The sequence below is a fragment of the Manacus vitellinus genome, unplaced genomic scaffold (assembly GCF_001715985.3).
Source record: "Manacus vitellinus isolate BGI_N305 unplaced genomic scaffold, ASM171598v3 scaffold_25_pilon, whole genome shotgun sequence".
NCBI classification, from domain to species: Eukaryota; Metazoa; Chordata; class Aves; order Passeriformes; family Pipridae; genus Manacus; species Manacus vitellinus.
In genome coordinates this window covers 3,835,347-3,861,363 of record NW_021939882.1, presented here as the reverse complement: position 1 = coordinate 3,861,363, position 26,017 = coordinate 3,835,347, and the positions used below count along the sequence as shown (strand labels likewise).

Genomic DNA, 26,017 nt, shown 5'->3' with positions numbered 1-26,017 from the left:
TCCGTGGTGGTCATTTTCCTTGAAAAGTCACCCTGTGTCATGCTCTGAGGGATGGCGAGGAGGGGTGCACAGGGGTAGGAGTTGGACTTGTCCCCTAAAATTACTAACTTTGCCTCAGGCTGGTGCTCTGGTTTTAGAAGCCTTGTTCTGCTGGAATGCCGAGTGTCCTGCTAAAACCATATATCCTGCAGCTCCTCGTCTCACTGACCTCACTAAATGCTCGTATCTCAGTTATAAATACTCATGGAAATGAGCTTTAGTTATTGCTGCCTTCGCTCACTGTTAATGAATTGTTTGTTCCTTTGCTGCTGTGAATCCCTGCTGAGCTGCTGCTGCTCTTACGTTACTTTTTTGGTCTGTTATTTTGCCCATGGGGGACAGCGCTGTGTGAGAGACGTGACAAGGAACGTGTTGTGTGGCATTGGTTGCCTCCTGTGCCAGTTGTGTTGCATTTTTTTAATACATATATCACAGAATCCCAGAATCAGGCTGGAAAAGACTTCCAAGATTATCAAGTCCAACCTGTGCCCGATCCCCACCTTGTCAACCAACCAGTTAGTTGTTCCTTGGACACCCCCAGGGATGGGGACTCCACCACCTCCCTGGGCAGCCCCTTCCATTGCCTGACAGCACTTTTCAGTGAAGAAATTTTTCCTGATCTCCAACTCAAACTTCCCCTGGCACAGCTTGTGGCCATTTCCTCTTGTCCTGTCCCTTCTCCCCTGGGAGCAGAGCCTGACCCCCACCTGGCTCCACACTCCTGTCAGGGAGTTGTAGAGAGTGAGAAGGTCCTCCCTGAGCCTCCTTTTCTCCAGGCTGAGTCTCCCCAGCTCCCTCAGCTGCTCCTCATAGGACTGACTCTCCAGACCCTTCCCCAGGTCCATTGTCCTTCTCTGGACACTCTCCAGCCCCTCAATGTCTTTTTTGTCATGAGGGGCCCAGAACTGGACCCAGCACTCGAGGTACCTCAGCAGTGCCCAGCACAGAGGGACAATCACTGCCCTGGTCCTTCTGGCCACCTTATTTTTGACACAAAAGCATATGACATGCTGAATACAGAGTTAGTAAAAACCACCTGCTCCTGAGGAGGCAGCAGTCAAATACCACAGGACGGGGGGAAAAAACTCCCAGGGTGCCACCCCACCCTGGGCACTGCACTGGGCAATGTTCACATGGAAAGTATGATACACAATAACGTAACCTAATAATGTTAACAGCCAAGTTCTAATTACACAGGACTTGGCATTTCTTAACTCCCACGTTTTTTACTTTGTAACTGTGATGCTCTTTTAATTTGGTCTTGTACATCGTGTAGGATTAGGTGGTTCTGAGAATAACATCATGGGGTTGTGGGAAGGGCACAAGATATGGAACTTACCTCCTGACAGGGACCTGCCTAGGAAAAAATGGGGATTTTACCATGAACTAGAAGCCAAGAGAGAGAGAGAGGAATCCCAAACCAGTGAGCCAGTGTAGCAGGGTGTTAGGGAAGTATTTTGTATTGTTGGTCTTTTCCAACCTAAATGATTCTGGGATTCTTTTTCCACAGAGACTGAGACCACTGTTGAACCCTTCAGATGTGTTATCCTTCAGTTTCCCTGGGAGGCAAGTTTGGCATTGTCCCCATTTCATAGATAAGGGAATTGAAGCAATGTTTTGCAAAGTCTGTCACTGCTGCCCCCTGATTTTTGATACTTGAAGACGTGGTACCTTTGATTTGATGTGTCAGAATATGTCTGTGTTTTTCTAGCACTTAAGAAGTGAAGTGGGCTGCTATGCTAATCAGGAGATTAATTTTTTCCCTAACTCTGTTCTCGAAAAATGATTTTTTGTTTTTACTGGTGTTTAAATAATTCAACCCAAGACAACTTGTGTGGAAAACTTCTGCCCACAAAGAGTTAAATTGGCTTCTGTGAGCAGCCTTTGTCATGGAAAGTGTTAGACTAGCTGAGCTGTGGGTGTCCCTGGGAGCTGGGTTTCTCTGTTAGTCACTGCCCTTCACGTGCTATTTAAGTGTCTTTTGCCTGTTTGCAAATGCTGAATCTTGTAAAATGGGGAAAAGACTATAAGGCTGTGGTATTTATAGTAGAAAACAGTAATAGGAAGATATGAACAACACAGAGCTTCTAGAAAGCTGAGTTGGGTGGAGTTTAGCCCGGAAAGGAACAGAACTCGAACTGTAGGAGCTGGGATTTAGGAATGGCTCAGGCTGTGATGAGTTCAGGATAGCACTAATTTATTCCACTGTAGGGAATGTTTTTTCTGAATGATTTTCCATGTAATTCCATCCCCAGTACTGTTACCTAGTTCTTGCTGTGCTTCTAGAAAATACCCCAGCAGTAGAATCCTCCCTTCAGTTTAAGCAGCGTAAAAGTTTCCCTCATCACTGACAAACGTGTTTCCTCTGTAATTTCAGATATGTGCCATCATTGGAGGAACATTTACTGTAGCTGGGATCCTGGACTCCTGCATTTTCACAGCATCAGAGGCCTGGAAGAAGATCCAGCTGGGGAAAATGCAGTAGCAGTGAAACTCTACCCTCGTCTCAAAGGACAGGAGAAAAGATAGAGAAATCTACCACTACCTGTTTTTGTCTTTATTTTCTATTTGATTGAATCAGTATGTTTTTCTCTAATCAGGCTGTTCAGTGAAGATGTCTTCAACAAATCAAAGAAATCTCATGCATTTCAGAGCTCTGAGAGGGAAAAATCAGTGGAATCAGGGTGTGGATTTTGATTCCCTCCCCCCAGAAAGAGAGGTTGAAATGCCATATATGAAATACACCGTCAGCTCTAAATAAGGACAGCAGTGTGTTCTCTGGGAGGTTCCTATGGCAGTGTACAAACTAGGTAGTAGATTGCAAAGAGTTGAACTGTCTTGTGGCACTTTTTGGAGTTCTGTTGGATTTGCATGATTAGACAATCGACTTTTGTATAGGGCAAAATTATACATTAGGAAGAAATTCCACCCATGGTGCCAAAAAGGTGATGTATCTGTTGGTGAGGAATGGAAAGTGTTAGTCCCCATGGCAAACTTTAGAGACAGAGGGCATAAATAACATCAGGAAATGTTTTGTGCTTTTATTGAAAGCTCAGTTGTTCAGATACAACCTTTCAATGAAGTGGACAAACGAGAAGAGGAAGCCTTCTCCCAGCTACCTTTTTGTGGGTAACCTGTGATCCCAGCAGTGGAGGGCATTTCTTTTACTCTGGATTTAAAAGTGGTTTCATTTCTTCGCAGAAACAGAATATCCAGTCTTGTGTTTACAGGTGGCATGAAGTAAAAACCAAACTGAGCAACACAGTTTTATGTGGCCTTTGCTTTGAAAGGGAATTGCTGTCTTTACAGCATAAGCTTTTATTTTTTTCTTATGTTTTTAAACACAGACCACCCAACAGTCTGGATTCTCCACTTCTGCTTTATTATTATTGCTGTTGTTTTGTTGAAAAGAGGTAGTATATTCTTCTCTGTGCTCAGAAAAATGGTGCAGCCTTCTGGGTGGATGAGCACAGCTTCCTTCTTGCATTATGTGTGTATATTCAGTACACCTGTCAAACACAGGAAACCTGACTTTCCAGGATTTAAGGTGCCTCCCTTTTCCTTAAAAACTCAGTCAGGAATCTTTTCTGAGCCCTGGGCTGACACTGTTCTCTCACAGGTACAGCAGTAGCAGGGCAGCATTCCCACAGGCTGGCCCCTGCTTGGAGTTTTGTTCTATTGCTTAAAATGGTACCTGAGCTTCCCTGTCCATTCCTTCAAGCCTTGTCTTCTGGGGTCTCCAGTAAATGGAGGTGTGAGGGGAAAACTGCTGCCAGATGTGACTTGCATGTCATGGTGGACATGAGTTCACTAAAATTAGACCAAATGCCCACCAGTGCTTTTTCCATGACCCCATCCATGTTCCTTGAGTAGTAACAGTCTCCGCATGCGTTGTAAATGTCTGAGCTGAGGACACGCAAATTTTAAGTGTTCCAGGATGGATAAAATAAAAATCCTTAACTCAATGCTGTAAATTCTAAGATGGTTGCAGGGTTTCTCTTTGATAATATCTACTGCCCCCTTTTCCTGGAGGCAAACATTATGCTGTAATGATATGAATCCTTGAATATTCAGTGTTATTGTTAGAGTCAGATGCATTTCAAAACAATTTTAATACATGTCTGTTGAAATTGTCTCATTGCTGTGGAAGTAGGGAAGGTGTAGCCAGTTTTATCCATGCACCAAAAAGAAGCAGCCAATCATCTGCCCTGTAGTGACTTGGGACAAACGACAGCATTGGAATTTTTCCCTGTTCTTATTCTGGACTGATTGCTATGACTTTAGTTGTAAATTGGATTGTGTAACTTCCTGTATCTGTTCATGTATGGATAGATTTTATACATTCTTTTCCATTTACAAAAATCAACTTGAAAATGAGATGCTTGTCTTCATTTGGGGGGTGTGTCCGTGTGCCTGCGACCGGTACCCACCGGGTGGCCGGGATTTTCCATGGCAGTTGCCTGGAGGATTCCCTCTAATCCACTGTGACCAGTTGAAGCTTACAGCAAAAATGTCCTGTTTTTTCCTTTTGGGTTTGGTGAGTCTTTGCTCACAGCTTGTGAACCCAGTGGATTACAAAGATGGGATTTTTAATATCTGAGTCATGCATCCTTCTCCTGAGCTGGGCCAGGGGAGATCTTTGCAGTGCAGTGGATTGTACCAATCGTTTTCTGAAGTTTCTCCCCCGGTACAATTTATTAGACACAAACAAGTGAAGGTGGTTGCAGATTCCTTGTGTCCCCTGGTGTGTTATTTCTGTCCTTCCCCCCACTCCCTATCTGTGTTAAACTGCCTTCTGTGCAATCCAGGCCAGTTCTCTAAACCAAACCAGTGAAATTATTCAGCTTTTTTTTTTTTTTTTAATAACATACATGTGCCTGCTTTCTCTGCCAAAATATCCCCTGCAATAACCTCATAAATCACTTTTTTTTTTTTGTTAGATGTGAAAACCAAATTGTATTCAAGTTCTGGCAGAACTTGGCTGAAGAAACAGTCTGTACCTTGGTTCTCTAAACCAGGTGTAAGCCTTTGAGTGCTGCCAAGCCAAGGCCACCTTCTGGGGCTGTTGGAAGTTGTGATGAGCTTGTCCTTCAGATGTGGGTCACACAATGGTACTGAATCATGTGTTTACAGAAGAATCTGCTCTTCATCTCTCCAAATGTGAAAGTGAGGCAGTTACAGCCCCTGCCTTCATGTCTCAGTAGATTTCACTTTTATTTTCAACTTTCTAGAGACAAAATGAGCTTAGTTATGCTTTTAAACATCATTGCAAACAAGACCAATTTCAGGTCATAGTCGAAGGGAACCACTGATCATAGGTGCTCATCCCTGTTCCTGACTTTGCTCTTTCACGTCAGTGTTTTGATAGAAATATTTGGATTTCCAAGAAAGTCATCCCTGTGGGAAGTAAAATATTTGGAACTTCCAGTTTAAATTAATTTCATTTAAATTCCCTCTAACTCTAGACTCCATCCCATGGTGAGAACTTGAGGCACAGGATCGTTTGCAAGGTGGAGTTAAGACTTTTAGATCTGTGGAAAGTGTGCTTAGGTGTGTTCTAGGCAGTATTGGACCGCTGGAGGTGATTTTTTAAGAAAATAAAACATAAACGGGGTACGAAAATTTGGAAGAGATGCACTTGTGAATGTTTGATCTGGTTTCTCAAATACTTGTTTTCAACTACTGCGCTGTAAAACGTGAAATCTGCGGTTTTGGTGGCCAGTTATCAATTCCTGAATATTTCTCATTTAAAGTTGTTCTCTGTCTGTGTGACACACAGAGTGTCGGGGCTGACAATGACTGTGTTGAGTCTGTGCTTTAGAACAGTCCTTTGAAGTTGCAGATTGAGGATGTCAGTGAGGTGTTTCCCCTTGGAAGGTAAGAGGAGGGGGCAGGGGAGGAGGACTCAGCCCTGCAGTGTGTTGCAGTGATGTTCAAAGCACAAGTCTTTTGCATTTCTACAGTGGAGACTATTGAGGAGTTCTGGCATTTGTTTTTTAATTTGCAACCTTATGTTAATAAAATATTAGCCTTTTTAGTTCTGTGATTAAAATAAAACTCTTACATGATTTGATTGGCTTCTTGTTGCACTACTATTGCAAAATCAATCTAAAGGGGCTTTTTTCTTTTGTTTTTAATTATGATTTCAGTGAACTGAGTGTTATCACACGGTGAAATCACTGTAAGCCAGGTCACTGTGGTGAAAGTTATCACAAGGCTCTTTTGTAATAGGCCCTGAGTCATGTCTGGACATTCAGTGCTTGGTTTTGTACAGTACCAAGTGTCCTAACCTCCCTTTTCTAATGAAAGGTGAGTGGACTGTGCTTGGGACTTGCTGGGTTTGGCTTTAGTCACTGTGCCCCCTTGGTATATGAAATAACCAGATTTTTATTCCCCCCCTCCTTTAATGTCCATTTAGCCTTGCTTCATAAGTATTTAGAAATCAGGGTTCGAGATATCTGCACCATCTTAAGGAACCAATTCCCTTTATGTTCTGGTGTTGCTGACTCATGTTGGTGTCAGCTGTACAACATCTTTGTGAAGGAAGAGATCCTGCCTGCTTCCAGTGATTGGAACACAGACTTCCAGAAGTGGTGGGATTGTGGTGAAGGTTCCTTATTCTGTAAATGATGAGTAAAGGCACTGGGGAAGGTGTTTGTCCAAACCTCAGCCTGCTGCAACTCAACAGTCCAGAACTTTTCCAGCCTCTGTTAATAAGTCCAAACCCAACCAAGTGTCTGTGCTGCATCTCCTCCAATTGATTGGTTCATTTCTACCAGTTTTCTTTGAGAATAAATTAATCTGTGTCCTGAAAATATGTACTAGGGCGACATCTGCCTGAAAGGCAAGTGGTATGTGCAGGTAAGGTGGTTTATGGAGGAAAGGATGAGGTGACAGGTGACACAGGCACAGGACCAGGGGCTGAGCGGGGGGATTTGAACTTGGCAGAAGCCCCAGGGAACTGGTGTCCCTTTGGGCTGAGGGACGAGGGGCTGGTGTCACTGAGGGAGCTGGGCTGGGCTGGAGAGGAGGCACCAGCAGTATGGTCCTGTTTTCATCCACGGCCAGGGAGGGGCTGGACATGGAGAGAAATAACTGCTGCTGAATAGCTCTGATGGACAGGAGGGGATGCATGGGTGGGTGCCAGAGATGATGCTTGGGTGGGCATGGGAGGTGATTCCTGTGTGAGCACTGGGAGATGATGCTCAGGTGGGTACCAGGGAATGATACCCAGGTTAATACCGTAGGATAATGCATGAGTGGGTACTGGAGGACACTGCCCAGGTGGGTGTTGGGGACAGTGCCCAGATGGGTACTGGGGGCGATGTCTGAGGTGTTTCCAGGGGATGATGCCCAGGTGGGTACCGGGGGATGATTCCCAGGTGGCTACCAGGGATGACGATCAGGTGGGTTCCAGGGGATGAAGTCAAGGCTGGTACCAGGTCGCTATGGGGGATGATGCCCAGGTCTGTCCCGGGTCCGTCCCGGGTCTGTCCCCGCCCGTGTGGCCTCCCGGCCGCCAGGGGGCGTTCGCCCCTGCCCGGCGCGCGGGGTCTCGCGGGGTCTCGCGGTGCCGCTCCCGGAAGCGGAAGCGCCCGTGGCTCCTTTTCCGGGCGGGCAGCGCGGCGGCGGCAGCGGGTGAGGGATCGGGGGGAGCATCCGGGATAATCCGGGATCATCGGGGGTCATCCCGCGCCATCCTCGGTCAGGACCGTGCGCAGCGCCCTGCGGGGCCCCCGCAGGGGAGCGGGAAGGGGCCTGGGTCGCCGGGGGCCCGCCCGGAGCTGTGGGGCGGGTTTGCCGGGGAGAGCTTGAGCTGCGGGGAGAGGTCGGGCTCCAGGAAGGGCTCGGACTCCTTCGGTCTGTGTATTGGTTATGGATCATTAAGTTAATACAGTCCAGCTCGCATAGGAGGTGCCAGTTCGTGCACTGGGAAGTTGTGGAGCTGAGCAAAAGCACCCTTTGATTTGATTTATCTTTTAATTTAATATATCCTTAGTCAGCAGGATAACTGGTGCTATGACAGGCAGTCTTGCAGTGCAGTTGTTAAAATTTAGGAAAGGCCAGAAGTGTCCTGAATTTGCAGGTGTGTTACCTCTGCGCTCTGCCGAGGAGCTCTATTGAGGATGCCGGAGCAGGGCGAGTTCCCTCCGCGAGCTCAAAATATACATCGAGTTCATAAGTGAGAGTGGTGTGACTGCAGGGCAGGATCCGGGTGTCCTGAGTGCTGGGAATGGGGAGGTTTGGATTAGAAGGGTCCGATGTGCACGTGTGTAGGAACAGGGTTATCAGTCATAGAAGAGGCTTAAACATTTGGAGTCAAGGCTATGAGGGTCCATTAACCAGTGAGTGGATTAAAAATAGCTAAAAGTGCTTTTTTGTGCCCTGGCCCTGTGGGTGGACGGTGAAACACAGTGTGTGTGAGTTATGAGCATCTCCCAAGCTGCTGTTCCTCTCTGTGCAGGCAAAATGAAGTTCAACCCGTTCGTGACCTCGGACCGCAGCAAGAACCGCAAGCGGCACTTCAATGCCCCTTCCCACATCCGCAGGAAAATCATGTCCTCGCCCCTGTCCAAGGAGCTGCGGCAGAAGTACAACGTGCGCTCCATGCCCATCCGCAAGGACGACGAGGTCCAGGTACCTCACTGCCCTGAGCTGCTCTGTCACACGGGAAACTGTCTGGGTTTTAGTTTTCAGAAGAAAGTCGTCACAGAAAGGGTTGTCAGGCACTGGAAGGAGCTGCCCAGGGAGGTGGTGGAGTCCCCATCCCTGGAGGTGTTCAAGGAACGACTGGACGTGGCACTCAGTGCTCTGGGCTGGTTGACAAAGTGGTGATGGGTCACAGGTTGGACTCTGTGGTCTCAGAGATCTTTTTTCAATCTAAATTATTCTGGGGTTCTGTTTCCATATGTAGCCTGTGCAAAAGGGAAGGACAAGACAAATTCACATTGGTGCTGCAGCTTTGCCCTGGGTATTGCAGAAATAATCCAAGATAATCTAGTCATGACTTGAGCTTTAGTCAAGCACATTTTGTTTCTCAAATTCACATCAGTGACAAAGACAATACAAGGAACGAACACAAGTGTGGTGGCAGTTTTACTACACTTCACTTATATGCAGTGATTGTCATGCTGGATTAAAAGCTTTCAGCAATAAAGCACAAACAATTGTTTCTTTTTTATAGACTATTTGCTGCCTGTGATATTTAAAAGTTTGATTTGGAAATGAATCTAAGTTAAGTGGCTTTTTTTATATAAAATGCAATGACAGGTGAAAAAATAAGATAACTGTTCAAGTTGAAGCCTTGTGGCTGAAAAGTTACAGAGCTTCATTAGGATTTACTGCAGTTCAGATCCATTACATTTTAGTGATGCAGGAATTGTAAAGTCAGTGATGTCTTTGTGGCATGTGTGTGAAAAGAACTGAGATGGGATTATTTCAATCTGTGCAGCTCTGGTGTCCTGCTGGATAACTCAGTAGTGGTTTATAAGGTGTGGTGGTTGTTCAAGGGGTGGTTTTGGAGTGTGGGTCAGTGTGTTCCCTGTGCTGTTGTTCAGGTTGTCCGAGGACACTACAAAGGGCAGCAGATCGGGAAGGTGGTCCAGGTGTACAGGAAGAAGTATGTGATCTACATCGAGCGTGTGCAGCGGGAGAAAGCCAACGGCACCACTGTCCACGTGGGGATCCACCCCAGCAAGGTACGGTGGGACCTGGGATCTGTGGGCTGAGCTGGGGGGCACATAAGGGCACTGGTATGAGTAGAACTTGTTACCAAGTGCTGGTGCTGCACTTGGATCAGGGCAACCCCCAGGATCAATCCAGGCTGGGGATGCACAGATGGAGAGCAACCCTGGGAGAAGCACTTGGGGGTGCTGGTGGGGGAGAGGCTGGACGTGACCTATCCCAGAACACTCCCGTGTCTTGGGCTGATCCCACAGCGTGGGCAGCAGGTGAGGGGGGGGATTCTGCCCCTCTGTCCCACTCAGGTGAGACCTCCTGCAGAGCTGCCTCCAGCTCTGGGGGCCCAGCACAGGAAGGACATGGAGCTGTTGAACCAATTCCAGAGGAGGTACAAATATGATTAGAGGGATGGAGCAGCTCTGCTGTGAGGAAAGACTGAGAGAATTGGGATTGTTCAGGCTGGAGAAGAGAAGCTTCGGGGAGACCTAACTGTGGCCTTCCAGTACCTGAAGGGAGCCAACAAGAGAGGTGGAGAGAGACTATTTAAAATAGTCTGGAGTGACAGGACAGGGGTATATGGCTTCAAACTGACAGACAGTAGGGTTAGATTGGATATGAGGAAGAAGTTGTTCCCTGTGAGGGTGGTGAGGCCCTGGCAGAGGTTGCCCAGAGCGGCTGTGACTGCCCATCCCTGGAAGTGTTCAAGGCCAGCTTGGATGGGGCTTGGAGCAACCTGGTCTAGTGGAAGGTGTCCTTGGCCGTGGGCAGGAGGATGGAACAAGATGATCCTTAAGGTCCCTTCCAACCCAGACCATCCTGTGATTCTATGTATAATGGAGATGCTGCAGCGCTGGGTGGGTAATAAACCCAAATAAAAATAAATGTTACAGTGTTGTGAGTAGAGAAGTGAGTTGAAACCAGTAACTCCTCTTTGTTTCCAGGGTTAGAAAGCCACTAGAGACTTTGGAGTCCTGCTAAAACACTTTAAAGGGCTTGATGTTTTTAAACCACAGAACATATCGTTTAGAACAATCCTTCATCTTTGCTGTGTGGCATTTGCACTGGCTGAGGAGGTGTTAGAAATGTTTAAATAGATGCTCAGAATCAGAATTTGTTCTTGTGGGCTATTGTGAACTAAATTCTGAACCTGGTTTTAGCCTGAAGTGTTGAGTCAGTGAAAACAAGGCAAAGTGTGTTTTGGTTATAACAGGAAACATTTTAAACTAAACAGAACCACTCACCAAAACCTGGTTTGAAGCAGATAAATTTAGTCTGCTTCAGCCTTGCCATGTGGGCACACATACAGAAGTGTTGGTGGAAAAAATCGAGTTGTAACAGGTTTTGTGCAGTAAATGGTTGGTGTGTTCAGCAGAGGGAGAGCAGAATTATTCCAAAATAACATCACGACTTGTGTGCAGCAACAACATCTGATGGACAAGGTGACATTGTGGTGGAGCCTGTGCACATACTTGTTGTGTGGTGAACAGCAGTGAAAGAAATTGAATTTTCTGCTGGTTCTTTATTTCTGGGAAGGTTTTCATTAATTGGGAACCAGACCTTGACAAAGCTTTGCACAAGTTATTAATGCAAATGGAGCAGAGGAATGTTTTGTTACAGACTTGCAGTGGGCTGTATGAACAGTTTGTACCTCTGCTGGGTAGAGAGGTGGGAATTACAAATAAGAGAGACCTAAATACACAAGGAACTGAGGAGGAGTGTTATGTCCTGCTGCAGCTTTTATGGGATTTCTAGGATTTGATTGTCAGGTGTATTTTTCAAGTACTGCTTTCAGTTATACCAACACACTTATTTCTTGATTCTGTGATCCAAGAAAAACATGAAGGCTGCTTTTGGGATGGAAATCAGAGCCTCAGTTTGCTGGTGCTTTGTTTGCAATCCCATCAATTGGCAGTGGCAGTGAAGGGTCTGCACAATTACCCTTTATATGTCAGTCATATTTGATAATCACAGCTGTGCCATACCAGGCGTTCTTCAAAGTGTCTTTATAGTCACTGTGGTGCTTTGACTGTTGCCTTTTTGGTGAGATCAGCTCTTCTGTGTTTCAGGTGGATGTGGTATCCATCATGTTTGAGCTGAATAATGGAAAGTATATGTACTTCAAAGTCATTATTTTATTATGTAGTTCAGTAGAAATTTGGCTGCTTTTCACTTTGTGCAATGTTTTGGCTGTGCATTGAAAGAACTGTCCGTGTAGTCTGATTCCTGGGTGTGCCTGGGAAAATCGTGGAATGGAGTCAATTCTGTACCTCGGGTTTACTCAAACCAAACGAGATAATCCCTGGGAATAACACTTCTGTGCCAGGGCCCAGCTGCAGTACCATGGGTCCATTGGGTTGCTGTCCTTAACTCTGCAGGGACACTGAATTCCTTGTCCTGTCTCCAGGTGGTGATCACCAGGCTAAAGCTGGACAAGGATCGCAAGAAGATCTTGGAGCGTAAAGCGAAGTCCCGCCAGGTTGGGAAGGAGAAGGGCAAGTACAAAGAAGAAACAATTGAAAAGATGCAAGAATAGGTGGCTCCTGTTTGACACCATTAAAAAACTGTTAAAACTCAACCTATTGTGTGTCTTCTCATTTAGAAAGTCTTGGCCTAATTTCTTCAGGCCTTACATAATTGGTAGAGCTTAACAAGGGGGTTTATCACCAGTGCTTGTGAGGTAGAGCTGACTGGTTTGAGAAGGGTAGGGATGAAGCAGTCTCAGTGCTGTTGCTGGTGCTATTTTGGATGAACTCTTCAGTAAGAGGAAGTTCTTTTTAGCACTCTATACCTACGAATTGAGAGTGGCTGCAGTGTGTTGAAAACAGCCCTGAACTTAAGAGAACTTACTGCCTCAGTGAGTGGCTCTCTCACTGCTGAGACAGAGGGAAAGAAATTCATCTTCCTGCAAAACACCAGGATCTGAAAAATGGGATGCTGTGAATTGAGAAAAATTGCATTTGCACTTGGGAAGTCATTCATAAGCCTGAATGCAAAGCTTTTTTTGGTAGGCTGTGAATGAGAGTCTCATGCAGGCTCATGTTTGTCCCTCCAGTTCGTGCTGCTGAATACAAGGTATCTTTGCCTTGAGTCAGTGCTTGAGGAAGCCCATGGGGTTCCTTTGCCACTAGGACGTTTCCTGGTGCAGATCTGCCCTGTGGGACCCTGTCCATGTCCCCAGTTCCCTGAGGAGCTCAGAACCAGCCTCTGGAGCTCTGTCCCCTTTACCCGCCAGCCTGTTTTTCCTGGGGTCCCATTATGAACATCAAATGGAGATGTCCCAGCATCGGGTGGGCAGTAAACAGGGAGATGATATGGTGCGGTGAGTCGAGCAGTGGGCCGAAGCCGGTGACTCCTCGCTGTTTCTGGGGCTGGAAAGGCGCCAGAGCCTTCGGGGTCCTGCTGAAACTCTCTTTAAAGAGACTGACGTCTTTGTTAAGAAGCGCAGAACAGACGGATCCTCCCTCCCTCCTTCCCTGCTGCCGCCAGCGGCCCCGGCGCGCTCCCGCCCCGCGGGCTCCCGCGTTGACGCGGCGGCGCGGGTGGGCGGGCGGCGCGGCGGGGCCGCTCCCGGCCCGGCAGAGGCCATGGCGTTACGGCGGCTCGCCGTGCCATCATCGTCATGAGCGTGTTCTGGGGGTGGTCGGGGGCGTCCTGCCTGGCTCCGTCCCAAGGGCCCGAACCGCGGGTGAGTGACCGGGGCGCGGGCGGGCGCGGGCCCGTCCGGCCCTGGTGTGTGGGAAGGCCCCGGCGGAGGTTTTCCCCGCGGCCCCGCGGGCTCCCCCGCAGTTGTGGCGCAGCGCGGGCGCGGGCCGGGGCCGTGACCGGCGGGCCGGGCCGTGACCGGAGGGGCCGAGCGGTGCCCCGCAACCCCGCACGGGTTTGGGTTTTCCCTGAGGCCCTGGCACGGGTCGGCCCAGAGAAAGCTGTGGCTGCCTCCCTGGAAGTGTCCGAGGCCAGTCGGAGCAGCCTGGTCTGGTGGAAGGTATCCCTGCCCATGGCAGGGGGTTGGAGTGAGATCATCTTAAGGATCCCTTCCAACCCAAACCCTTCCGTGAACCCTCTGCAGACACGGCACCCTGTGTCAAGGAGGTTCACTGTTAGTCAGGTGGTATTTGAGCAATAACTTCCTCTTTCCTTCCTTACTTGACCTTTCCTAACTTACTCCACCATCCTCTGGTTTCCCACTGGAAAAGTTTCTGTAGGAGATCTCGGTTCTGTGTTAAATGTGTGCTGGTGCCCTTGTAGTGGAGGACAACAGTGGGGCACCTAAGCAGAGGGTTTTCCTGCAGTGGTTGTGGCTGCTCAGATTAAAAAGCAGACAAGTTTTTGTCTTTCTCTTTTCTCTAGGAGATAATGACTTCTTAACCTCTCTTCCTCTCTCTGACACCCCTTCTACTCCACAGGTACCAACTGTCTTTTCTCTCAGTTGTTTATCTAAAGTCAGAGGAATATTCCTCAGGCTCTGATATGTACTGCCTCACTTTTAAGCCTTTTATGCCTGGAAACTTGTCTGTCCTCAGAAATACCCTGTAAATATGTCTTCCAGACATGAAAGTATGTGAAATATGTGGGTGACGAACAGGTGGTGTATCCTTATTCCAAAGTGTGATTGTTTAACAAGTGTGAATAGAGCACTGCTGTGTTTTAATTCTACAGCAATACCTTGTAGTCTATTCACTTCCCATCTTCTTAAAAAATTATGCAAAGTTTGTTTCTAAATAGGATTGCTGTTTTCCTAACAAAAGAAGTTAGTGCAAACTTTACCTGACCTAAGAATTCCCATTGCCTAGGTTAAAACTCCCAAACAAAGGCTCTGGGACTCCTTGGAAAGGTTCCAGGCTGTGTTGGCTTTGTAGCATTCATTTGAAAGTTGACAAAGTGGATGTGTATTGATAGATGAAAAATATTGAAGTTCTTGTGTCACAAAAGGATTGGAAGATACTGTCCTACCATAAGATTTTGTTACTGATTTGGGGGAGGAAAGACATAGAGGGAAATTCTATTTTATGACTTAAAAATAAGAAAAAACCTCCACTTTGCCACTGAGTTCCATGAGCTGCAGAGATCACTGTTAGAAAACCTCATTTCCTTTCTTCCCATTTCAAAACCATCTCTGTGTGTAGCTGCAGTTTTACTGTTTTCAATTTCAAGAGCTTGGTTCTTCCTTCTTTTCAGCTTCACTGTGCTTTCTGACACAGTTCTCTTCCAGCAAGAAAGGGAAATCTTACACTACAGATCATTTCACATGGCTTTGACATTTTATTTTGTATTCAATTTGTAAAACCCTCATTTATTCTATAAAATTAAAAGTTATAATTTGACACTGAAATTTTCTGTAAATAGAATTCTGCAAATGAAGAAAGTGTTTACTGTGTACAATAACATCCAGTTTCAGTGATTTACTGTGCTGGCAGCCTTGGCTGTGAAATGGAGCAGGGACACTGCATCAGATTTGCTCCTCCTCACAGTGATTTTTGTTAAATATAGCTGTAAACTTCTGTTTCCAGAGCTGTGTCAGTCCTTTTGCAGAGTCTGTGCTGTGCCTTTGTAGTTTACTCAGCTGGAAGAAGTCAGAACATTCATGTTGAGTCATCTTTCATATGATCAAAGTTAAACTTGTCCTTGTTTGCTGGGATTATTTTTGCCATTGTATCTTGTGGTCAGTCACAACATGACACCTGATCAGCTGTTTCTCTCCTTCTTTGCAGTGTTATCAACACAATGCTGGTGACATGTGCTGTTTGCTGCTACCTGTTGTAAGTATAAATAATGTCTTGCCTTCTGACCGAGGCCCAGTTCTGATGGAATCAAAGGTTCCTTTTTTAAAGCCTCAGAACATTCAGGAAGAAGCTTTTTGAGTGTGTCACATGGTGTTCTTTGACAGCTCTTAGAATTTCTGGTTCTGAAGACCTCCAACGTGCCAAAGAGAACGTTTTCCCATTGGAAAACACTGAATTAAAATGAACTTGAATTCCTTTTGTGGTCCTCTGACACATAAGTGTGAGCTGTGCTCTGAGGACTCGATATTCCTCCTCTCCACTTCACTGCCTCATTTACTCACAAGTGTAACAGCAGTTGCTCAATTCTAGGATTTTTCTGATTCACAGATTGGGTTTTTTTGCCTTTTTCCTTCTTTATACCTTACACTGATTTCTGAGGTGTTACTAATTCAAACCTACTGAAGAGTTTTTTGCCCTTAGTTTGGTTGAATTTATTCTGGAAATCTGGTAGAGCGGTGGGTGGAAAAACTTCTGCGTGGGGATTTTTTTAGTGTTTCTTTGATATATTAAGACCTGTTTAAATGCACAGTATATTTTAAGGGTGCCTATTTTCCATAGGAGAGTTAGTAGCAATAACAAAGTGACTTGCTGAGAGCTCCTTGTATCATGTTATTTATCAGGAGGTAAGCCAGTTGTAGCTGGAGTCTGCAAGAGAAAGTGTGCTTGTTGTTTTTTCTCTCTCTCTCTTTTTTTTTTTAAGACTTTAGAGACTTAGTTTGTAAAAGAAAGTGCTATGCAGAAATAACTTTGGAAGAATTTGTTATGGAGAGTAAATTGGTAAAAGTCTGGTTCAATCTTAAGGACTAACTTGTAACAAAAATCATTATTTAGAGTCCCATTTGAACCCAAGTAGTATTTGCACTTTCCTGAACTATTTAGGCATTTTTTATGCTACTCAAAGCAGCTTAATATGAATACTTAGAGAAATGCATCTCTAATCTCAAGACTTATTCTGAACTGGCAGCCAAATGTGATATATTCAGTGTTGGCATGTTCCAGGAGAGGCCTGTTTGGTTCTGGGTTGGGTTCAAGCTTATACAGGTTTGGTTTAGTCTAATAATGTGATATTCAGGTTTTATACAGGTGAGGTACTTTTAAACTTTATTTCTTTATTCAGAGTATTTGACAGGTGAAGTCTTGAGAAATCATTCTGTCCATTAACTGTAAAAGTCCAGCAGACTTTGTTCTGTGTTTTATAGCCATGACAGTTTTTAAACTAAAGTTTTGCTGAGTGGACAGAGAAGAGCTTTGCAGTGCAAGCAGCTTGAATTTGGGATTGAAATCCGGGAGTCTCAGTGCTATGAAGGTCTCCTTGCATACACATAAAGTTTGTAGCAGCCCAGCCTCACAGTAGGTCCCAAATGCTTGGCTAAGAAAGGGCAGCTTTTTGGTCATTTTTACTGGGTTGCTGCATTTAGGTTACAGTAAGTTGGGTGGTGTTTTTTTCTTAGGGGGAGGGTTGAGCTTTGTTATGGTTTTGTTTGAGTTTGAAGTTCTCACTTGTTTTTGTCCTACAGAAATAATGTCCCACTCTTCTAAAATCTTTGAAGCTTAGGGTTTGTTGTCTGTATTGTTTGAAGAAGAACAGTTTCCTTGAAGTAGAGGCCACGTGGCATCTGCAGCATCCTCTGGATTATGATGTGGAATGTATTTGTTGTAGAATTTCTCAACTTTTGGCTGAATGCTGTGAACTTCTCAAATGTACAGTGATATTTCCCTTGTAACTTTAGTGGGTTTTGTACCTAAACAGACCCATTACAAATCATTATCATGTTTTATAATCTGTTCTTGCATGTCCAGTGAGGGGGTTCATTGGTAATTTTGTAGGTTCCTACTTGTTTTCTAAATCCCTTTGGCTTTCTCCAGTTATATCTTGGAAAAAGAGAAGCAGCCAAAAATTAGGATGTTTTAAGACTTCAGTAGTTGTACCCAACCACATAAATGACATTTGTAGTGTCTGCTTGCCAGAATGCAACAAAAAGCCAATTTTTCTTCTCATGTTCCAGGATAGAACTTGCCTCATCACGCAGTCTTTATTTTTTTTTAATTTATTCCATATAAAACTGTAGAACAGCCCTTGTTGGAAAGGACCTTGAAAGATCATCTGGTCCAACCTTTCTTTCCTCAAACATATGGAAGTTTGTTGTTCTTGTGTCCTCTTCCTTTTGGGGGAGAGGAGGCATTGAAAACATTTCAGACCTTAATTTTTGGTGACTAAAGAAAGACACTGATTTTTCATATCAGTCTTGAAGGAAGCCCAAAGAATGGTTTCTGAGGATTCTTTGTTAGATAATTCTTGTTGTCCCAGGTATGGTCTTCTGTATTTGTGTGTCCTTAGCAGGTGGCTGGTGCTATTATCTACTTCTTTGTAGAGTTTAGAACTCTGCTGGATCTACTTTCATGCTCTTTGATTTATCTTTGCCGTTGAAAATAGGAAAAAAACAATTTCCTGTCTTCATTAAACACCACTTGATTGTCAAATTGATTTTCAACAAACAGAATTTGTCCTAACAAAATTTCAAGTCAATCACATTTCAACTCAAAGCTGTTTATTCTGTGCTTAGATTTAACAATAGTAATTTTGAATAACAGTATTGATTACATGGTGTTCATTTGGTTGTTCTGTGGAAGATATTTACATGGGTAAGTGCCTATTTTGTGTACAGATCCTGTACCCAGCAGCCTTTTGAAGGAGAATATACAACCCTCAGGAACCTCATAAAATACAAGGCAAAGTCTTACTGCTGCAGAAATTATAGGTTACACCATATTGGGAGGTACTGTCAAAGTCTAAATCTATTTTGCTGTTTACAAAGCAGTTCCTGAACAGTACCATGATGTCCTAGCAGAGGGCAGGGTGCTTGGAAAATGGTATTATTTGCTACTGATGCTAAGAGGATTAAAATACGGATGCCCAAATTGACATTTAAATAGAGATAGCAGGACCTTAATTTGCAACACGAGCACAGACAGATGGCAGTTATGGTGGAAAGACCTTTTAAAAAATCTTTCTGGTACAGCAGAAGGGACTTTAATTTCCTTGTCTGAGCTGGGTAATTAACAGTAACTGTTCTAAGTGGGATCTGGTAGAATTTAAGGGCCTGTGGGTGGCTCAAATGCCATACCTGCTTTTAGCAACTCCAGAACATTGCCCGTTGGATACAGAGGTTTGTTTTACTCTGAATGCTGCGTTTTGTTTTGTGTTGTTAGGATGGACTATTGTGTAAAGCAGCATAGCTTAAGCAAAACATGGGAAAAGCTTTTCCATGACTTACCTTGAATGCAAGGGAGTCATAGATTAACTACTGTTTTAAATTAGCAGGCCCTCACAGAGCAGGAGAAGGAATGTACTATTGCCCTAATGCCTCCATGGCTCAGAGCTCGGGTATCCAGCATGGCCCCAACAAATGCCTTTTGAAAACTGCACAGTGCTTTTCCTAAAGCCTGGTTACATAGGGTGATATTCTGAATGTGTTCCCAGCTCATTTAATTCACAGCCATGCTGGGCCTGAACTTGGGAAGCAGCGAGAGGTGAGAGATTTGTGCGTGGAGTTCCTTCCTGCTGTACAGTGAAAAAGAATAATGTGCTTTAACAGGCTTTTAGTGTTCCTACCCTCCTCCCACTTGTGTTACTTCAGGATGCTGAAGGCAGATGGCACAGTGCTCTGGCACCTTTCGATCTCTCTGTTGTATCTGAAAATTAACCCTCACAAAATAAATTCTGTGATAATTTTAAGAGCTAATTTGCTTTTCCCTTAAGTAGATTTAACACAATGATTAACATGGTCTCAAAACACATTGTCACTGCTTTGGACAGCAAAGTAAAAACATATCAGCCTAAAGGCTGTTGGCTGCTCTCGGAGGTGTCTCACCGACGTTTTAATTCCTCAGTAGAGCCTGCTGCATATTCCAAGGCTCGTGGGACTGATGGGCTGCTGCAGGATCAGCCTCTTGTTTTAACTGGAGTTCTACTCTCTGCAAAACTGAAAGGGGCATTGCAAATAAATATTTGTAAATTGGAAGAGGATTGATGTGTTTTCTTTAAGCCTGACCCACATCTTTTGCCTGTGGCTGTTCCAGGCGTTTTGCAGCCGACCTGCACTTGGTTTGCTGGTCGGAGCATCAAGGTTTGTGTGGAATTTTCCATGACTGCCTAAGCACTCTGATACATTTGTGGCAGCTCCCATTACAAAGCTGCTCTGCTTTTTCTCCTCCTTACAAAGCATTCTAGAAATAGCAGACAGATGAGCCAGTGTGTTCACTAAATGTGTTTATATACTTAGTATTTAACATAGATTTAAATCCATGGAAGCATCCATTGCTTTCTCTGACTCTTATAACATTTACAAAGCAAATATATCTTTTAACAGTGGAATATTTATTTCTGTTTAGCTTTCCTGGATATTTTCCACAAACTACATTCCTCTTGTTCTCAATTCTGGCTGTGGCTTCTGCAGTGTTAGTTTGTGCTCTGCTCCGATGACAAGGCCGCTCTGCTCAGGGTCTGGGGTTTGTTGTCATTTTGGGTTTGTTCTTGTGCTATATTTTTTTGTCTTTTTTTTTGTGTGTGTTCCTATAGCATTGTACCCTTTTGGTTCAGGTCCCTGTTCCTTTACCTCTGGGACGGGTTTAAATTCAGTTTTGTTCAGTCTTTGAAAATACACCGTTTTCTGCAAGAGCAGGTTGTCATGCAGTGAAAAGCAAATGAGAGAGAGGATGTTTCTCAGAGGTATTTGTTTAAAGGATTCTTCAAAGGCACTGAAGAAAGGTCTGTTCTTTTATGTTTCTGTCTTCTGAGCCCACAAATACCTGAGTTTTGTGTATCTAAAAACACTTTCCTGTCAAAGGCAAAGTACGAGGGAAATTCTGTCAGGTGGTTTTGTGTTGCTTTAAATTGAACAGAACAATTTATTTCAGTTGCAGAAGGATTTGGTGCCATAACTTCATTGCCTGTTTCTGGTCCTTGTGTATGAACTTGAGTAGAATTTTTATCTGTTCCTAGACCGTCTTGAAAATGGTCTTTTCTTCTCTGCCAATCCTTGTGCTTTGGTCAAGCCTTTCCATTATCATAAGGTTTGTAATTTGGCTGATGTTCTCTTTGTTGGGTTGGGGGGTTGTCTTGCAGTTGGCTGATTGCAATTCTGGCTCAACTCAACCCCCTCTTTGGGCCGCAGTTAAGCAATGAAACAATCTGGTATCTTAAATATCACTGGCCTTAAGGATGTCTGTCCTCTGCTGCAATTTATTGACTAGGTGAGTATGATCAGATTTATTAATATATTTGGTATGTTAAAGCTTCAGGAGAAATTGAATGGGGGTCTAAGCAGTGTGATCAGAACTGCTGTAGCTCTTTTGCAGGAGAAATCTGTCTCTCTGTAGGCTGCAACAAAACATGTTTTGGGTGGTAATCTTGACTGGATACGTGAAAAGCTTGGACTGAATTCTTGACAGTTATTTTTCTTTCTATCCTGTCATGTAGTGCTGTGTTCAGGGGTTTGTAAGGAGAACAAAATACTTCATCTAAAAACATTAAAAAAAAATTGGGCTGGGGTGTTTTTTAATAGCTAGCATAAGTGGATTTCCTAATCTTGAACAATTGTTAAACCTCTCCTCAAGCCTACTACCATTTCATCTAAGACCTGTCCTGATTTCCAAGGCAACCTACAGTTGCCCTCATTCATCTGGGAAGTCAGAGCAAGAACAGTGATTAGTGTGTTCTTTATCTCCTGTCAATATATAGCTCTAACCCTGAGCTCACAGCTGGATGGCTTATTATGTTTTTAATGACAGCCTGTGTGCAACTTTAATCCCAGGTGAGCCTGGTGGTTGATATCTGGGCTGTGCTGCTGGAATGTGGTTGTTGCAGTTCCTGGGCTTTCTGACAGGGCCAGCAAAAATAAAGTGTTATTCTGAAAGTACCTTGATGCTGTTGGGTTTCTCCAGAATGGCAGCATTTGGAGTTGAAGTTTCAAATGAAGGAAGTGTGGAAACAAGAACACATGGTTTTAGTTTGTATGCTGGTAACTGAATAATCAGACACACTAAGTTTTTTACCTGGGTTGTTGGGGGTTTTTGTCTTTTCAAGTTCAACTGCCTACCCCTACTCCCTTGCTGGTGTTGCTTCTGTTCTCAGAAATCAGTACAGCAGACAGTGAGAGCTGATGTTATAGCTCAGTTAAATGCTGTCTGGAAAGTGTCCTGGACATTTATGTTGAAGGAAAGCTCCTCTGTTTCAAAGAAAGCTTCGTGGGAACCGTGTTGTTGTCAGACTGGGGGCACGTGAATGTGTCTGTAGCTTCTTTTAAGCACCAAGCAGAATCTAAAGGTAGAGTTGGCCCTGCTTCAAGTCGAGGCCTGTAATTAGCTAAGTCAGTCAAGCAGAATTTCCTAGGAGCAATTTCACTGTTCGGGTGTTAACATATAATTAGTGAGCTAAAACAGAGAACAGCGTATTTTGGTAATGGGCACACAGATCCCTGAATCCCATATGATGATTCAGTTTGCCTGGGATCTTGAAATGTGATTATCTGGACAAGCGGATGCCTCGGAAATAAAAATTTGGCTTCATGGTGTGTTGAAACCAGCAAGGACAGCCTGGAGATGAGATACAACTCTTTAAATACCTGCTAAAAGAATCAGGCCATTCCCCCTCCAGGATTTCCCAGAGAACTGAAGTTAAATTAGTACCAAGGAAGAGAGGGAAGTAATATGTTCAAACATGGCCAACGAGTTTGTGAGGAACTGCCATTTTTAAACTTTTTAATGAAATATGAGACCTGCATAGCACATGCTGTCATGTTACATGACATAGTTTGTTTTAACCTTTGGTGCATCTGATTTCCTTGGCTTAATTTTGGCATAAGGTTTTTGTTTCTGTGAAAAAGAATAGTTTAAAAAAGTAAAAGCATATAATAATCTCGAATATCTGTTCTTTTTTGCTTGAAATGTGCTGTCACAGGACACACCACTCTCCATGGTCTTGTTTGAATTCCTCCCATAGTGTTGAGGGAGGTGCTCCGTCTCTTTTCCTTGCTCTTGTGTGCACTCGGAGCCTCCTGTGGACTTTGACTAGACAGGAGCTGTGAATTAGATTCCATCTGATAAGAGTTGGAATATATCCCTCTAACACTGCACAGATTCCCATAAATACAGCAACCAGTTAATTCTGGCTTCTAAGGTGTGCTTTTCCAGCGTTAAAGTACTATACTTTTTTCTGCCTTCTGTTTCTTTCACTTGAGGTTTGGATGGATTAGTATGGATAATACAAAGAGAATGAAGTACTAAGTCCCAAAGTGGAGAGATCTTATTTAAAACCAGAGGTGATCTAAGCAAACCCATTTTATTTTACCAACTGAGCAAATTAAAAATGCTCTGGTGAGCTCCTCACATTCTAGAGGGGAGCTGATTGATCCATGCCAAATTACACAGGTTTGGTCTGTATTTTCAGTCAATCTCCCTCCAGTTCAAGGGATGACTACACAGCATCATTTCATGTATCCCCAAGTTAAGGGCTTGGATGGCAGCATGTAAGAGCGCACAAAGCTCTGTATCCATGGTGAATATGGGCTGTGCTCTCTTCCAAAGGATGTGGTCCAATGCTGCCTGTTCTCCTTGACTCGATCAATTCATAATCTGTGTTCTCAGACCAGGAACTCTCTTCGTGCAAGTGCAAGAAGGGCTCTCATCCAGATCACTGGATGCTGTTACAGCAAAGAAAACATTCTGGGGAAATAGTTGTTCTACCAGCTTATAATGTAACTAAAACTACTTGCAGTAGCTCCAGAAATGAAACTGCCAAGAAAACATCCACGTAGATGAATTATCTGCAGTTCTTGACCATTTCTCAGTGCATTTGTGGAATGGAAATAGGTGTGGTTAACAACCAGGTCTTCAGTTAGTAAATTGTCTCCATGGAAAGGAATAATGAAGTTGCCTCTTGCTTTGCAGGTAAAGAAGAGATTTCCTCCAGATGAAAAACTCCACTGACCCAAAGATGCCCTTTACGTAGCTGGTTGGATACCAAGCCTGCAGTAATGCCTTAACCTTTCTATTGTGCTTCAAGGGGCTTGTTCAAAGCCCTGTATTTTTCCTACCTTACCATTTAACAGTGTGCCTAATGCAATTTATACTCCTCTTTGGTACTGGCGATTTTTGACTGTTAACTCCAGACGTGGTGAAAATTTCTAAAGTTTTTACGGGTCATGAAGTCATTTCCTATTCATTTTCCTCACTCTTTAGGAACACTTCATGTATCTTGCAGGTCTTAGATTGTCTGTCATTGTGCTGTTCACCCCTGTTCTGTTTGCACTTGACAAAAATGTGTGCAATAAACTGTATGAGGAGAGGAAAAACAGTGGTGCCACAAGCTGATGGCTTTTTTTTTTTTTCAAATGAGTTGTATTCCTGAGAAATTTGCTCTTAAATTTCTCACGCCTGGAAATAAAAGTAATCCTCTGCTTTATACAAAATGTTCTTGTGCCATGTTTAACTGTTACAATGTGCCTTTCTGTGGGTTTAATCAGTAGCTGGAGTTGAGCTGAGGAAACTTAGATGATAAGATGGGAATGAATCTAGTAAGTCGTTTGCCAAGGAGTAACTTCAAAGGGTATAAAAGCTGTTGCATGCACAAGAGTCTTTATGAATTCTTCCTTACCTGCTTCCATCATGTCCAGATAAATTCCAATTATTCTCTGCTGTGTTTCATTGTTATGCTCAAGGACATAATGGAGTGGTTCTTTTTCTTTTCCTTTTTCCTCTTGGATAGCACCATTAACTTGTTCTGTGGGATAGTGCTCATTACTATGCAGGAAATTCCAAGATCCTGACAAGTAACTTGCAGCGATCAAAAACTGGACAGTGTGAATTGCAAAAGAAGGAAGAATGTGCCCATTATTACAAATAAACATAGCAACTGTTGGGACTGGAATAGTGGATTTTTTTTGCTATGTTACCTTCTACAGAGAAGCTGTGTTTTACCATGCAAGACATTGTACACCATCATGTTCTACAGTCTGTAGCAAATAGCTCCTAAGAAAATTGAAACCAAATGATCTTAGAAAACATTAAGTGGTTGTTTGGATTTTTAAGTGTGTGAAGAATGAGACATGTTGACATTGTGTGAGGGGGGGGAGGGAAAATACTTGAGGACATCATTGACAAATCTGAATGTGCAACAGATTTAAAAATACATTGATCTGCTTGTCATATTTACCCTAAAGTGAGATATCCAAAAAGAAAACACTCCGTGACAAACAGTGCTGTTAATGTATTGTATTACCACTTTCTTGAACAGCCTTTCTATTTTAGGTTCTAAGCTATCACTTGCTGTAGAAGAGAGAACTAAAACAGAATTCCCATGGTGTGTCTCACTGTTGGTGAATTTAATGGAAAGAGCTATTCCAAGCCTGGACAAAGAAGCAGTAGAGCAGTTTTCACTTAGATGCTTCCCAGAAAGAAATTCCCCTTTTTCAAAGTGATTAATATTTCCTCTGAAGCAGATGTCAGGTAGTGGCATGACTGAAGAAGCTGAAAAAACACTGGTTTGTCTCTGTTCTGCTGAATGTTGTGTGACCTACTGCCTGCATCGTGGTTGTGAGTGGTGTCCATGTGTGCCAGGAACTAACAGTGCTTTGGATAATTCCTTTTCTTTTTGCATGACTGCAGGAAATTAGAGCAGATTCAGGGTGTTTTAACAAACAATGCAGGTACCAGAGCCTTTAACAGTTCCCTCTTGGTTTTGCGACAACATGAGAACACAAAATGTTCAAGGAAGCTTGTGTTGCTTGTAATAGGAAACCTGTGTTTGCAGTGAAATGGGTATTTTAGGGGGAAGGTAAAAAATAAGTAAGATTAGGGAAACTGGCTTCAAAGTCTTGAAGACTTTTAAGTCATAAACACTGGCAGCGTGTAGAGTGACGGTTCAGGTCAGCTTACAAATGCTTGTAACTGCTTTTGTTCATATGGTTTAAGAAATGCAAATATCTGCATCTGTGTCCTGCACAAGATATTGTTCTGGAGAGTTTCTTGAAGTTTACTTTTCCTGTACTGTAAGCCATGGAAGCGTTTTACTCCTGTGCAGGGCTGAGTCAGTTGTCAGAGGTGGGTGGCTGGTCCCCTGTTTCCAGAATTAAATGCTATGGAGTCTCTGGGGAAAAAAAAAAAGCAATGTGGTGAAATGCAAAAGTTGTCTAAACAATAGAAGAAATATTCTTTACAAATGGCAAGGTAAGAACGGCTGGGTCTTTTTTTTATCATTTTTATTAGCAGTGATTTCTCCAGTTGTGTCTTAAGCAGTCCAGGCCAGCCACCTGTCACTGTGAAAGGTGGTTGTGTGGGTAGCTGGAGACAGCAGGAAAAGTACTGAACTGCAGATACAAAATGGGTGGCTGGATGAAGGGGGTAAGTACGTGACCAGGGCTCCGGGGGGGGCAGGATCGGGGGACTGGATGTCGGGGCAGGAGCCCAGCACAGCCCCAGGAGCAGCGGCCGCACCGCCCTCTGCCCGCGGGCACCGCACC

The 26,017-nt window shown here is 44.0% G+C and overlaps 3 protein-coding genes across 4 annotated transcripts in view; all 3 read left to right on the top strand.

Moving 5' to 3' along the window:
* ERGIC1 (endoplasmic reticulum-golgi intermediate compartment 1) overlaps positions 1–6,105 on the top strand; it is a 60,499-nt gene extending 54,394 nt beyond the window's left edge. Inside the window, exon 11 of the mRNA XM_018073450.1 lies at positions 2,417–6,105. Coding sequence (XP_017928939.1) covers positions 2,417–2,524 — 108 coding nt within the window. The 3' untranslated portion in view covers positions 2,525–6,105. The remainder of the gene's footprint in view (positions 1–2,416) is intronic.
* Positions 6,106–7,608: 1,503 nt separating this feature from the next.
* Positions 7,609–12,295, top strand: RPL26L1 (ribosomal protein L26 like 1). Of its 2 annotated transcripts, none has more exons than XM_008931848.2 (4): positions 7,609–7,677; positions 8,504–8,676; positions 9,597–9,737; positions 12,125–12,295. In XM_008931848.2, the coding sequence occupies exons 2-4, from the start codon at positions 8,509–8,511 to the stop codon at positions 12,251–12,253; spliced, it is 438 nt and encodes a 145-aa protein (XP_008930096.1). In that variant the 5' UTR covers positions 7,609–7,677; positions 8,504–8,508; the 3' UTR covers positions 12,254–12,295. The 2 variants fall into 2 exon arrangements, with proteins under 2 accessions (XP_008930096.1, XP_017929078.1); XM_018073589.2 differs by lacking the exon at positions 7,609–7,677 and adding an exon at positions 7,728–7,743.
* A 697-nt stretch (positions 12,296–12,992) lies between these two features.
* Positions 12,993–24,426, top strand: ATP6V0E1 (ATPase H+ transporting V0 subunit e1). Its single transcript, XM_029960184.1, is given in 6 exon segments — positions 12,993–13,039; positions 13,300–13,371; positions 13,373–13,405; positions 15,429–15,476; positions 20,626–20,753; positions 23,448–24,426. Coding segments are annotated over 5 exon segments (294 nt in total). The 3' UTR covers positions 20,720–20,753; positions 23,448–24,426.
* The last annotated feature ends 1,591 nt before the right edge of the window (positions 24,427–26,017 follow it).

Coding starts and splice junctions, on each gene's coding strand:
- RPL26L1 (XM_008931848.2), top strand. CDS start 8,509: ATGAAGTTCAACCCGTTCGTGACCTCGGACCGCAGCAAGAACCGCAAG. Junction 8,677..9,596: donor GCAAGGACGACGAGGTCCAG/GTACCTCACTGC, acceptor GCTGTTGTTCAG/GTTGTCCGAGGACACTACAA. Junction 9,738..12,124: donor TGGGGATCCACCCCAGCAAG/GTACGGTGGGAC, acceptor TCCTGTCTCCAG/GTGGTGATCACCAGGCTAAA.